This window comes from Plasmodium falciparum, assembly GCF_000002765.6.
Source record: "Plasmodium falciparum 3D7 genome assembly, chromosome: 2".
NCBI classification, from domain to species: domain Eukaryota; phylum Apicomplexa; class Aconoidasida; order Haemosporida; family Plasmodiidae; genus Plasmodium; species Plasmodium falciparum.
In genome coordinates, this window is record NC_037280.1 from 510,001 (window position 1) to 525,000 (window position 15,000).

At 20.4% G+C, this 15,000-nt stretch overlaps 3 protein-coding genes across 3 annotated transcripts in view; 2 read left to right on the plus strand and 1 right to left on the minus strand.

Moving 5' to 3' along the window:
* PF3D7_0212500 (conserved Plasmodium protein, unknown function) overlaps positions 1-11,746 on the plus strand; it is a gene marked incomplete at both ends in the record, with an annotated part of 12,222 nt that extends 476 nt beyond the window's left edge. The window contains 2 exons of the mRNA XM_001349595.1: positions 1-6,077; positions 6,327-11,746. The exon at positions 1-6,077 is cut by the window's left edge and continues 476 nt beyond it. Of these exons, the coding sequence (XP_001349631.1) occupies positions 1-6,077; positions 6,327-11,746 (11,497 nt within the window). The remainder of the gene's footprint in view (positions 6,078-6,326) is intronic.
* A 1,184-nt stretch (positions 11,747-12,930) lies between these two features.
* Positions 12,931-13,999, plus strand: PF3D7_0212600 (secreted protein with altered thrombospondin repeat domain; the record flags this gene model as incomplete). The annotated part of the gene is made up of 2 exons (XM_001349596.1): positions 12,931-13,154; positions 13,471-13,999. 2 exons carry the CDS (start codon positions 12,931-12,933, stop codon positions 13,997-13,999), a joined length of 753 nt encoding a protein of 250 aa, XP_001349632.1.
* A 700-nt stretch (positions 14,000-14,699) lies between these two features.
* PF3D7_0212700 (SRR1-like protein) overlaps positions 14,700-15,000 on the minus strand; it is a gene marked incomplete at both ends in the record, with an annotated part of 1,344 nt that continues 1,043 nt past the window's right edge. Inside the window, one exon of the mRNA XM_001349597.1 lies at positions 14,700-15,000. This exon is cut by the window's right edge and continues 1,043 nt beyond it. Coding sequence (XP_001349633.1) covers positions 14,700-15,000 — 301 coding nt within the window.

Sequence of the window (15,000 nt, forward strand, 5' to 3'; positions counted from 1 at the left end):
TAAAAATAAAGATAATGAAGATATGATGTGTGATATGTCCATTTTTAATGATGATAATAATATGGATGATTCTTTATTTAACAAAAATGAAGATAATAATAGATATGATGAAGAAGAGATGAAGAAATATAAAAGGAAAGGTAAACGTTATTCTAGTGATAGTTATAAAGATGATAGTCCACAATATATGTCTGAAAGGTATTCCTCGGAAAAATATTCTTCAGAAAAATATTCCTCAGAAAAATATTCCTCAGAAAAATATTCTTCGAGTAATAGAAATCAATCAACGAACCTTTTAAATAATATTAAAAATTTTTGTAATACATACATAATAAATAAAAAGAAGGATAGAAGTCGAGATACTTACGAAGATGAAGAAAGTAGAGAAGGTGCTTATGGAGAAAATACCACGGAAGATTTAAATGAAGATACACAAGAAGGTCATAAAAATAAAAAGAAAGAAATCCTTATGAATATATTATATAATGATATAAATATAAAGAAAAATGATGAGAAAGATTTTTTTATGGATAGAAATTTCAAAGGGAAAAAAAAAGAAATAGATATAAAAAAAAATCAACAAGTTATGAAAAATATGTTGAATATAAAAAATAATGAAAATATAGATGTTTATAATGATAAAGATAATTTTATAAACATAGATGATAAATGTCCTTCAGGATATTTTAAAGATAAAATAAAAGAATATGATTATTTAGATAATGAAAAACAAAAAAATGTTAACAAAATGATACATCCAAAAGATGGTAATAATAATAATAATAATAATATACTTTTATCACAAAATAGTAGTACTATACTCAGTCATGTGGTACAAGAAGATTATGCTGATGGAATAAAAAAATTTAATAAAAATTCTTTTTATAACAATCTTGAAAATAGGAAATTAATAAATATAAATAATATTTATGATAAATATAAAATTATATTATCTGAAATAAAATCAGGTGATCATTTAAATAATGTAGAAAAAAAATTAAATGTTATAGAAAACTCACTATTATGTATCTTCGATTTACAAGATGGTGATAATAATAATAATATTAATGATGATGATGATAATGATGATGATGGTCATCATGATGATGGTCATCATGATCATGTTGGTAATAATATGAAAGGAGATAAATTGGATATAAAAAAAAGATTTTCTGAATTATTTGATGATGCATTAAATACATTAATTGAAAATTATGAAGATGTAAAAAAAAAAGAACATTCTGAAAATATTAATAAAAAAGCTCAATTAAATTTATCATGCGATTTTAATTTATATTTACGAATTTGTAAAGTAGTTTTAAATGATGAAAAACATATACATACTAGTAATAAAAAAAATATGTTATATTATAATAATATATATAAAATTAATTATATTAAAAGTAATAATAAAAATAAAGACATTTTATATAATATTCACTGTAGAAATATTCATTTATATTTAATCTTATCATCACACGAAGGTATCGAAAGGAAAAAACAACAAATGCACATATTAAAAGATAAAGATAAAGATAAAAATAAAAATAAAGATAAAAATAAAAATAAAGAAAATATATTAAACGAAAATATAAGAAAAATACAAAAGCAAAATAAAAAACAAAACCAAAATTTTATTGATATAGATAATATATACTATACAAATAAATTAAGGAACATAAATAATGTTAATGATATGAACGATATGTACCATATTCATAATGATGAGAATGATGTGATTAATCAAAAACTTTATTATGATGAAATAGATTATACAAAAAAAGGTATTTTAGATAAAATACATGTGTTATGGTTTTATGAAAAAAAGAATGAAGTACATTATCTTCATTTATATAATCTTAACAATATTAATAGTAAGATGTTATCTATTATTATAGATGGATATCTTGAATGCATAGATGTTGTATATTTAAATAATTTTTTTCCTCTAGAAAGTTTTTATAATTCTGTTAAAAATTATTATCTTATGCTTATAACAGAAAATTCATTTTATTTTTTTAATATCCATTTGTATTTTAATTGTGAGGAAGATTATAATATATCAGAAAATGAAAAGTTGATTTATCAAAATATATATCCTTTTTATTTTAATATTTATTTATTCTTATTATTTAAAGTACCTAAAGATTCGAAAATGAAGTTTGAATATATTCGTTCCCATGAAAAAAGTGAAAGAATATTTCTAGTTGTTAATGATGGAAATGTTTATGAATTTATTTATGAGAAAAAAAATTTATTTGAACCATTCAATATATTTAAAAATATTATAGTTAATTCCATATCCTCTTTAATTAATGTAGTTAATGAAAAAATCTTCCATCATTCCAGAAATTATATGATAGAACATACGGCGAATGATGATAACAGCTCCTTTAATTATTATGATAATGGGAAAAGCTCAATTAACTCATATAATATTTCTAATACGTATCCAGAATATATGGATAATAAATCATTTATTGATGAATATAATAAAAATATTTATTGTGATGATTTACATGATTATCCTATAAAATTTTATTTAAAAAAAATTATCAGTACCTATTTTATTAAATATTTTGCTTTCTTTAAAAATAAAGTAAAAAAAATAATTATAGATAATGAAAGATCTATTCTATATGTATTATATGAAAATAGTGATTTATATGTAAAATTGTTATCCAATAGGGCTGATGTTAATAATAAAAAGAAAAATTATTTATCAGATACTATTATATTTACAAAAGGTGAGCTAATAAAAGAGTTGAACAATATTTATTTTATCGACGATATGAACATTTTGTATAATGATATGTATAATATGAATAATATCAATAATATGGTTAACATGAATAATATCAATAATATGGTTAATATGAATAATATGAATAATATGAATAATATGGTCAACATGCATAATATGGTCAACATGCATAATATGGTCAACATGCATAATATGCACAATATGCACAATATGCACAATATACCCAATATGCATAACATGAACAGCAACACTAATAATAAATTCGGATTCGCTCATAATAATATAGACCCCACAACATTTCATAAATTAAATATTATCGATATACACATAAACCATATACATGAAAGAAATAATATCTTCTTAAAAATGGTTGATAATAATTTTAACATATATTATTTGTCACTCGTAAAAAATATGGATACGAATAATTATAAGCTTATTTTAAAAGATTTTCAAAACTACCCTCATAAGAAGGGTCTCAAAATTAATGACAAGAACTCGGACGTTATTTTTACACACCATTTAAAAAATCTATATATCATATTAAAGAAAAAAAACTTAAAAAAAAAAGAACCTAACAAAGCAGTTGTGCATAAGGATGATGCACAAGCAAAAAAAAAAACATTCTTCTTTTTTAATAAGGATAAAATGGACAGCCAAAAAATAAGAAAAACGCATGCCCACAAACGACGTTCGACCATTCTTAGGAGGGATACTAGTAGACGTGTAGATAAAAACACCCAGGGAAAGGCAACATATAAAATGATGAGTAAACAGAAAAGAGGAAAAATAAGAAAAAGAGGAGAAGAAGTAGGGGAAGAAGAAGAAGAAGAAGATGAAGAAGAAGAAGATGAAGAAGATGAATATGAAGAAGAAGATGAATATGAACAAGAAGATGAATATGATGAAGAAGATGAATATGACGAAGAAGATGAATATGATGAAGAAGAAGAAGAAGAAGAAGGGAGAAGAAGAAAAAAGAGCTATAGAATAAAAAAACATTCAAGTAATAAAAATTTAAATGATGATGAAGAAAAAAATACTTACCAAGAGGAAGACCAAGACAGTTATGATGATATTAGTGATAATGCTAATGATTATAATAATAATTATAATAATAATTATAATAATAATTATAATAATAATTATAATAATAATTATGATAATAATTATGATAATTTTAATTTTGAGCAAGATAACGAAAGCGAAGAAGAAAAAGTGTGCTATAAATTAAAATTATTAACATGTGCAGACGATATTGGAAACACTAATCAAATGTCAAGCTCAAATAAAAACAAATTTATTTTTAAGCAAATAAACGAATATTATATTAATGAAGAAATTATTGGGGTTATTTATAAAAAAAAAAATTACTATTTTCATGAATTCTTCGAACATACTGAAAATGATAATATTCTTAAAGATTTTTATGTTAATAAAATGAAACAAGATAATATATCCAATATCATGGCCAGAAATGAAAAAAATCGATTTCACCTGAACAGTCAGGTAAGAAGTGAACCAAATTTGAGAACAACCTTGGGTAATAATTTGACGAATACAAATATGATGCCTAATAATATGTCCACAATGAGTATTCCCAATATGAATGTTAACCATATGAATGTTAACCATATGAATGTTAACAATATGAATATTAACAATATGAATATTAACAATATGAATGTTCCCAATAGGAATATGCCCAATAGGAATATTCCCAATATGATGCATGTGGATAGTCAAAATAACCTGTACAATTCAGGTTATAATAGCAAACCGTCAGGTAATCTTTATGACGAGCGAAATTTTATGAATATGGGTGAAGTTCGAGATAAGATGGAGAGTATACCTCCCTTTTATTTATATGAAAATACCGTGAGCGAATATCAGGAATATTATGATTTGATGATTATAACAAAGAAGCATATATATTATATAAGTAAGAATACAAGGACACAGAAAATAGAAAAGATGATAAATAATTACTTACCATATAAGATATCTTATGAAAATCGAAATATAGAAAGTGTGGTTTTAAAAGAAATAAAAATAAAGGAATATGGTAAGAAAAATCAAGAAGATTTTTATAAAAGCATAAAACAAAATATGTTAATGAAAATAAATAATGACAAGAATAATATAATATCAAAGCAGTTGATTAATTCTGTATCAGGTGGTATACCTATTGATATCCCCCCTTCTCCTACTAGTTTAATAAAAGAAAAAAATGAGTATGAAGAAATATATGAATATTTTATAAATCAAATAATTGAAATATCTTCAACGGAAGAATTTTTATTTATTATATGGAGCATTTTATTAAACCATGTGTATAAATATGAAATAATGTGTTTTAGTAATATTCAGAGTTCTAATCAGAGGGATATAAAGAATAAGTTGAATGATGATAAGAGTAAACGAAATATGGATGCAATTCATAATATGGATAATACAAATTATTATAATAGTTATGGTATTCCAAGAATGTCTATGAATATTGCAGGATCTAGTACAGGACAAGATCGGAAAAAATTATTTTTACAAAACTTTAAGAAAAATGATATGAATAATAATAATAATAATAATAATAATGATGATGATGAATTGTTAAGCCAGAATGAAGATGAACAAAATATGTTTGAAAATTCTTATATAAAAAAAGACTGGAATAATTATAATAATAATAATAATAATGTAGATTATGATGTGCTAAATAAGATATATAAAAGAACACCATTTAAATTTGGATTTGTAGATAAGAGTGCAGATTATATAATAAAACAAGGAAAGCTACAAAAAGCTATGGAATTAGAAATAAAAACCAGAAAGGTTAAAGGAATAAACCATTTATTTAATGATAATATTATTGATGATTTAGAAAATGAATTAACAAAAAGTGGAGGAAACAATAAAAATGGAGATTATAAAAATAAAAATGATAATGTTTTAGATAATGAAAATATATTATTAAATGATGCAGCATATTCTAATTTATATAATGCTTATCAAAAAAATTCATCCAAACAAAAATTATTAGAAGCAGAGAGAAATAAAAGTGGAACCTTTGCATTTGAGTATTTAACAAATAAAAATTTTGATATTGTATTTTTAAAAAATTTAAAATGTTATAATAATTCATTACATATGTTATCAAGAGGGTTGTTGTTGTTGCTTAGTCGTTTGTTAAAACCTGTCATGTTTATTAATTTGTTTTCTTATGAAAAATATAGGGACGTAAATGTTTTCAAGTGTTCTAGTAACGTTCCCTATAAGTCTAGAAAATATATGAAGGTATCCGAGGCTTCACGAGGTAAAAAAGAAAAAAAAAAAAAAAAAAAATATATATATATATATATATATATATATATATATGTGTGAATATATTTGTGTGTGTGCACATGTTTATATGTTATTGTTTAGTGCTACAAACCAGGATGTATAATATATGACATATCATATATATATATATATATATATATATATATATATATATATATTTATTTATTTATTTATTTATTTATTTATATGTATAATTTTCTTGTTTGTTTTTTCCACGCAGGAGTTGGAATTTCTATTATTTCAAAAGAAAAAATCGAAGAAGACGAAGAAGAAAGCTTTTACAATATGAAAGATTTTTGCATTATTCGGATGAGCGATTATATGTATTCAAGAAGGAAGAGGAAAAGGAATATATTAGAAGATGATAGTAACATGTTGATATTAACAGGAAACCTGCCTTTAGATTTTTGTTTAAATTTAGTAGAGAAATTAAAATGTTTAAGTTTATGTGTTAGTATAGTTTTACGAAGTTTAATAAAAAAGAAGAATGAATATACAACTAAGATAAAGAATATAAAAGATGTATCGATAATAAATTTATATTATGATTATACATTAATTATGATAAATGAGATAAATGAGTTTTATTCTATATTAAATTTTATAAACTTTAGTATTGAATATATGTTAATATATTGTATAATAATATGTGATTATTATAAAAATAAAAGTATAATAAAAAAAAAAAATATAGGAAATAAGAAAAATTTTATATATTTATCTAGTACATTATTTGATTTATTAATTAAATGTAATTTCATGAGAACATATTTAAGTTCAACCTATCGAAATATATTAAAACAATGTTTATTTAATATAATAAGATCCGGGAAATATATACCTATAGAATTTTTTCAAGGATATATAATACATAAGAATGAATTTTTAGCGTTGTTTTTAACAAAAAGAATTGAAGAAGAAGTTTTTTTAAAGAAAAAAATGAAAGTAAAAGAATATTATGATTATAATAATAATAAAAGCAAGACCGATAATAATTTATTAACACATCATCATAAATATGGTGATTTTATGGCTTCATCCGAAAAACGAGCTGAACATTTTATAAATGAAAATTTAAAAAATGCTATGATAAGTATAAATATTTACAAATTGATTATTTTATTATATAAAGCTGATTATTATCGTTGTACTAGTACATTAATATGTTTATTTATTGATTCCTTTTATAAGACATTAGGAGGAGATAAACATAAGAATTTAATTCTTAAGGATGAAGTTATTACAGATACTAAACAAGGAAAGCATGATATGAACGATTATAATATGAACAAGAAAAATAACATGGATATAAATATTACTATTAATAATAATAATAATAATAATAATAATAAAATATATAATGATAATACGTTGAATGTTTATAACAATTCTTATAATATTCATTCAAATCATCTAATGAATGACAAAAGAAAAAATGCTCAAGTACTAGAAAAACACTTAAAAATGCTATGCGATAATTTTTTTAATTTAGAAGAATTTTATTCGAGTAATATCATAATTAATAATATGGATATTGAATATACTTATGATTATTTTATTTTATATGAGAAATGTTTTTTACCTATAGAAAGGATAGTACATGTAAATTATATGAAATATTTATATAAGAATAATGAAAGGAAAAAAAATAAAATTCGTAAATTTCTTATAACATTATTAGAATATTCTCGAGATATAAATTTTCACTTTTTTATTTTTAATTTAATATTATATAAATGTAAAAATGAGTTTCCATGTTCGATATTTGAATTACACATTTCTCAATATTTATATTTCTTTGTAAAATTAAATGAACTTAATATTAAAGATGCTTATATATATTATTTTAATAACTTCAAATATCAAGATATGATTATATATTTTTCTAGAAAGGCATTTTATCCATGGGAAACAAATGTTGAACAACAAAAAAAACAAACCTTATCATATATATATAATGACAAAATAAAGAAAAACAAAAAAAATAATAGTTATTATGAAATGAATAATAATACATATATGAATGAACATGGATATACAGATATTGAAAATGAACGTTTAAATAAAAAAAATAAACGATTGAATGTAAGAGGTCGTACCAATACATTGGATGATATTATTGTAAGTGATCATGGAAATAGTTATGATAAATATAATACTAGTAAACATAATAGAAGAAAGAATCATATAAATGAGATGAAAAAGAAACAGAATAATAAAAAAAAAAACACGTTATTTGTAGATGGAAAAGATATGGAAGGAATAGGAAAAGAAAAAGAAAAAGAAAATAAAAATATGAATAATAATATTTTTTATAATAACTCATATAGTAATATAAATAATAGTTCCTATAGTAATATAAATAATGATATATATAGTGTTGATAATATGACATCTGTTAATAATACAAAATATGTATCAGGAGTCCCAAGCTATGCTCATGTACTTATTAATAAACAAGTAAATGAATATTATCAAGGCTTACCTAATTATAATAACATGATGATAAAAGGTTCTCATATTATTAACGAATTACCAAAGAATAATTATATATATGAAAATAATTATATAGGACAAAATTATCTTATGACAAATCCATTATATAATAAAGAAACTAAAGATATTTTTTATACAATTTATAAATATTTATTTAAAATTATTTCTTATCCTAGTTTGAAAAAAAGAATGGAATTTATTGATAATTGTATGAAGACCAAAATATTCGTTATTCGTAAAGTCTGCAATTTTAAAAATAGACCATTTTCTTCTAATAAAAAAAATAATAAAATGAACAGAGATAGTAGTTATGTGGACAATATCTCATCGTATTATGATGATGATAATAATAATAATAATAATAATATTAATATTTTAAAAAAAAAAAAAAAAAAGAGAGAAGTAGGATTAGGAGGAATTAGATTAAGAAATGGTGTTGATAATAAGAGAACCCATGATGATACTATAGATGAAAAATATAAGAATAATAGAAATTATTTATTTATGAATGGTGTGGATGTTTTATATAATAAAGATCAACTTGGATATTATAAGAATAGTTTAGATGATAATAATAATAATAATAATAATTACAATAATGATAATATACGACGTTCGCATGTGTCATCCTGTTCTTATCGAAGAGCACATAATAATATAAAATATGATATAAAAGAAGGAGGTAGCGATAATATATATACAAGTAATATAAAAAGGAATAAGAAGAAAATAAAAAATATTGAAGAAATTTTTAATATTAATAGTATGTTAAATAAAGAAGCTTTAAAAAATTATTATACAGTAGATAAAACAATATTATATGATGAATCCTTTAGTAAATTATTAAAAGGTATCTTTGAGAAAAATAAATGTTTATTTAAATTAAAAGAAAATTATTGGTCTAAACAAAATTCATATTATTTACATTTAAAAGATATAAAAAAGTGTCGAACATGTTTAAATTATCAGAGATTATTATTTCATGAGGTTATTAATTTATTTGTTTTTTATGTTTATAAATTTTGTAATTGGGATGTTTTAAAAAATTATTTCGATATATTAATAAATGGTTCTGAAGAAGCTATTATTAAGGTTTTAGAACATTTTCGAAATATTAATAAGGAGCAAATAGATGTAATTAGAAAATCATATAATAATATGTATGAATACTTATCGAAAAGTAAATATGAACATATAGATGATATTATAAATGATTATAATAACAAAATTAATAATATGGAACGTAAAATAAATATTAATCGTATTATTGATATTATAGACATATTTAAAGAATATCTATTATTAATACAACAAGAAATACACACAAAAGAAGGATTAAAAAATCATATATATGGAAAAAGTAAAATATTATTTAAAAACTTCTTACCATCATTTAATTTATTAAAATTAATAATTTTATGTGATAAGAAAAAAGAAAAAATTGAAAATTTAAATACAAACTGTTTTTCAACAGTAAATAATATGTTAAGAAATGATATGATTAAAGGAAGTACATTTTATTTTTCAAAATATTCATATTGTTTTGAAAGATTATTAGATTATGCTTTCTCATTAACAATTACTTTTGAGAACATTAATTTTATTATTAATTATATAGGAGACGTTTTAAAATTATATGAAGTTGATTTTAAAAACTCCTTATATCTTTTAGTTATTATAAAATTGCATAAATTTATAAATAACTTATTTGAAATAACAAAAGTAAGAGAAATACTTAAAACAAAAGTAAGCATATTAAAAAATAATAAATATTATGAACGTATTAAATTATTATATCTTCTAAATTGTATCCCTCTTATATATCTAGACCCACACATGAATGTTATATTAATAAACGAATCATATGAATACAAAATGAATGATGATGATAAAATCATATTTTCGAAGTTATCACCATTTTCTTTAGTAAGTAAAGTAGTAAACCATAAATTGCGAAGTGTATATACATATCATGATTACACGGATAATTTGGAAAATGAAGAACCTATACATAAAAACAAAACATCGAAATCTATGAATGATGATACAAAAAGTGTTAGTCATTATGAAGAGACAAAAAAAAAAAATGATGATGATGATATGTCATATGATTCTTCATCAGATTATCCAAAAGATATATCATATGATACATCTGATGGTTCCTATCGTGATAATAATAACAATGGAAGTGGTCCTAATGATGTGAAGCAAATGAAGGAAAAGGGTATCCCAAAGGTATCGAAGGAAAATGCAAAAAATAAAAAAAAAAATGTAAATGTAAATATAAATATAAATAATAAAAATGATGAATCTTACAATATTCATAATAAAATTAAGAAGGATAATATAATAGCTATTGATAAGGATGATAGGAAAACATTATATTATTTATATAATGTAAATTATTGTTTTAATGATCAAAATAATAATAATAATAATAATAATAATAATATGAATAATTCAAATATATTTGGTAATCCTCATAATCCAGAATTGGTAGTTTTAAGTTATAAAAATTATTGTTTTTATATTGTATGGATTTCTAATTTATTATTAAATCATAAAATAGAATATGAATCATTAATATATGTATATTTAAAAATATATAATAATACAAAACATCAAAAAGCATCATTATTAGAAGAACATGAAATTACCATTATTTTATATTACTTATTTACTATGTGGATTAATGGAGATAAAAATAATTCTTCCTTTTTCTTTTATAATGAAGAAAAAAGTTATCATGAAAAAAATAATCTTGGATATTTTTTAAAAGATACTTATGGAAATTTACAATATATAAATAATTATTCTCTAATTACATTATTAAAAGAATTATTATCAAGAGCAGAATTCTATTTTGAATATACATCAGATGCTGCATCAAGAAATTATGATATTAGTTGTATAATTCTTGATTCTTCTATATATGATAATGAAAAAGTTAAAAAATCGTCAGTAGATATTCTAAAAAAATTCTTTGATAATATATACATAACCTTTAATGATGTTCTTATTAAAATACCATTCTTAAATCAAATTTTGGAATTCCAAAAAATACACGAATTTTTAAAGAGGTTTAAAATATATCTCGATGAAATTATTTGTCGCATAACCTTAACCGAGGGAAACTATATCTAAACTTAAAAAAAAAAAAAAAAAAAAAAAAAAAAAAAAACATTGAATAGATATATATATATATATATGAGTATGTGTTTATATATATATATATATATTTTTTTTTTTTTTTTTTTTTTTTTTTTTTTTTTTTTTCCTTCCAACATTGGAAAATATATAACCATTTTAAATAAAACAAAATAAAATGAAATATTGTCACTTTTAAATATTCAAAAAAAATAAAAATAAAAAAAAAAGATCTACATATATATATATATATATATATTTATTTATTTATTTAATTACACACGAACATATAACCATTTCATTTACACATTTACATTTACATTTACACATTTACATTTACATTTACACTTTTTGTATTTTTTTTTTTTTTTTCTTTGTAACATTGGAAAATATATAATCTATTATTATATATTTTATTTTATTTTATTTATATATTTTTTTTTTTTTAAAACTTATAAAACCTTGAAAATAAATAAAAAATATATTAACATATATAATATATATATAAAGAGAGAGGAAGAGAAAAAAAAAAAAGAAAAAAAATTTATTTGCATGCAAAAAAAAAAAAAAAAAAAAAAAAAGCTCTAAAATATATTTAATTAAAAACACAAGGTCATAAAAAAATGGAAAAATGAATAACAAGAGAATATAAATAATATATAAATAAATAAATAAATAAATATATTCATTTATATATAAATTTATTTTTTTTTCTTTTAATAATTTTCCCATTTTTGTAAAATTTTAAATAACATTATAAAGGTGTGTACTGTACAATATAAGAAAAAAAAAAAAGAAAAAAAAAAAAAAAGAGAAGGTACAACCACAATAAGAACAACTAAGATGTAATAATATTTTCTCTCATAATGAGCACCATTTTTTCTCCGCTTTTTTGAAAAAAAAAAAAAAAAAAAATTATAAAATATAAAAGATAAAATATAAAATATGTTATAAAAAATTATATTATATATATATATATATATATATATATATATATTGTACAAAATATTTATATGTTTTCCGTAAATGTAGTTGTTTTCTTTAAAAATAATAAATATATAATATATACATATATATATATATATATCTATTTATTTATTTGTAATTATTTTGTTTTATAAAGGGAACCATGAAATTTGATTTTTTTTTTTTTTTTTTTTGACTTTTAATTTTTTAATGTAATGAAAAAAAGTCGTTTTTTGCTCCTTTCCATTTTCTTTTGTTTTGTAACAAATATAAGCTTGGAGTTCAAAAGAAAACAAAAAGTAGAAATTAATTCCTTACAAACAAATAAAAATAATGATAACATAAGAGAAGAAAAAATTAAAGGTGATGTGGAATCACAACCTGATGTTGATGGGGATACCTGCGTAATTTTTTCTTCTTCAGAAGGAAACTCCAGAAAGTAAAAATTAAAAAAAAAAAATAAAATAAAATAAAAATAAAAAATAAAAATAAAAATAAAAAATAAAAATAAAAATAAAAATAAAAAATAAAAATAAAAAGGATATATATATATATATATATATATATATATATATATATATTTATGTTTCTATTCATTTATTCCTTTATGTGTATTAACTAATTTAATTTTTTTAATGAAATATTTTTAAAAAGTTTTAAGTCCAAAGAAATAAACATAAACATATATATATATATATATTTATTTATTTATTATACATGTTGTGTTAATTTTCCGTAAATTTTTTCCCGTGCAGCTGTTGGTGCCCTAGAGGATACATTTTGTGCAGCGAAGAAGACGTTTTAGATGTACAAGGCAAACTGAACGAAATTAAAAATAAGCATGAAAGAAGTCTAGTAACCCCTTTATGGATGAAGAGACTATGTGACAATTCAAATGATGTAGGTTTTAAAAGTATGTCTGTTGTTATAGATTACGAATTAGCAGTATTATGTAAAGACGGAAGTAATAAAGATTATGCTGATTTTGAAATTATTGGAGCATCTGGATATATTACAGGAGAAGAAATGATTGAAGAACAAAAAAGAAACCCTTGGTATGTTCCACGTAAATGTACTGTCAATAATTTTTACTTGTGTAGAAAAGTAGAAAATGATAATGTCAATTGTTCATATACTCCTTGGTCAGATTGGAGTGCCTGTAAAAATAATACACAAAAAAGATATAGAAAAGTACGCCGATCCAATCAAAATAATGAAAATTTTTGTTTGTGGAATGACAAAATTGTTCCCAGAAATATAATGGAACAAACGCGTTCATGTTAAAAAAAATAAAATAAAGAAATATAATATAAGAAATAATAGACGTAAACACAATAAAAAAAAAATAAAATAATTATATATGGAATGTATATTATATTATATCATACGTTTTATTATTTATTTATTATTATTATATATATATATATATATATATATATTTTTTTTTTTTTTTTTTATGAAGTCTTAATAGGACTCCACATGTGTGCCACATATATTAATATATAATGGTACATAATAAGAATATGAATACATATTCTCCCTATTTTTTAATTAATATTAACTATTTAGACTATTATATAGCATTTTATAATAATTTGAATAAATAAATAAATATATATATATATATATATATAAAGGACCCTTTAATTATAAAAATAATAATCCCTTATTTTATAATTCTTACAGTGAGCTATATTTCATATTATATGTAAATTTTTTTTTTTTTTTTTTTTTTTTTTCCCCACTTTTTGGCTGTTTTTTATGAACCGTACAGGTAATTTTAATAATGGTCATAATTTTTATTTTATTGAAAGGTAAGTATAAGGATTGAAAAACACAAAAAAAAAAATAAAAAAAATAAAAAAATAAAAAAAATAAAACAATAAAACAATAAAACAATAAAACAATAATAGAAATAAATTTATATAATAAAGAAGCAAACATATATACATATATATATAAATATATATATATATATATATTATCACATATTGTTCAAAGATTCATAAACGTGTGACCAGAATTTGAACTTATCTTCTATCTTGTGAAAGATGGTAATTGACAAATCATTGAATGATCCAGCATGATCAGAAAAAATAGGAAATTTTGTTTCATGTACGAAATTTAGGATATAAAAAATAAAATGGTATGTTTTAAAATGTGCCAATAATTTGTTCATATGATTTTCTTGTATTGAAATATTTAATTTTTGACGATTTGCATTTAACATTTTAATAACATAAGAGGGTAAACCAAAAGGTTTATATAAATAAGAATGGTCTCTA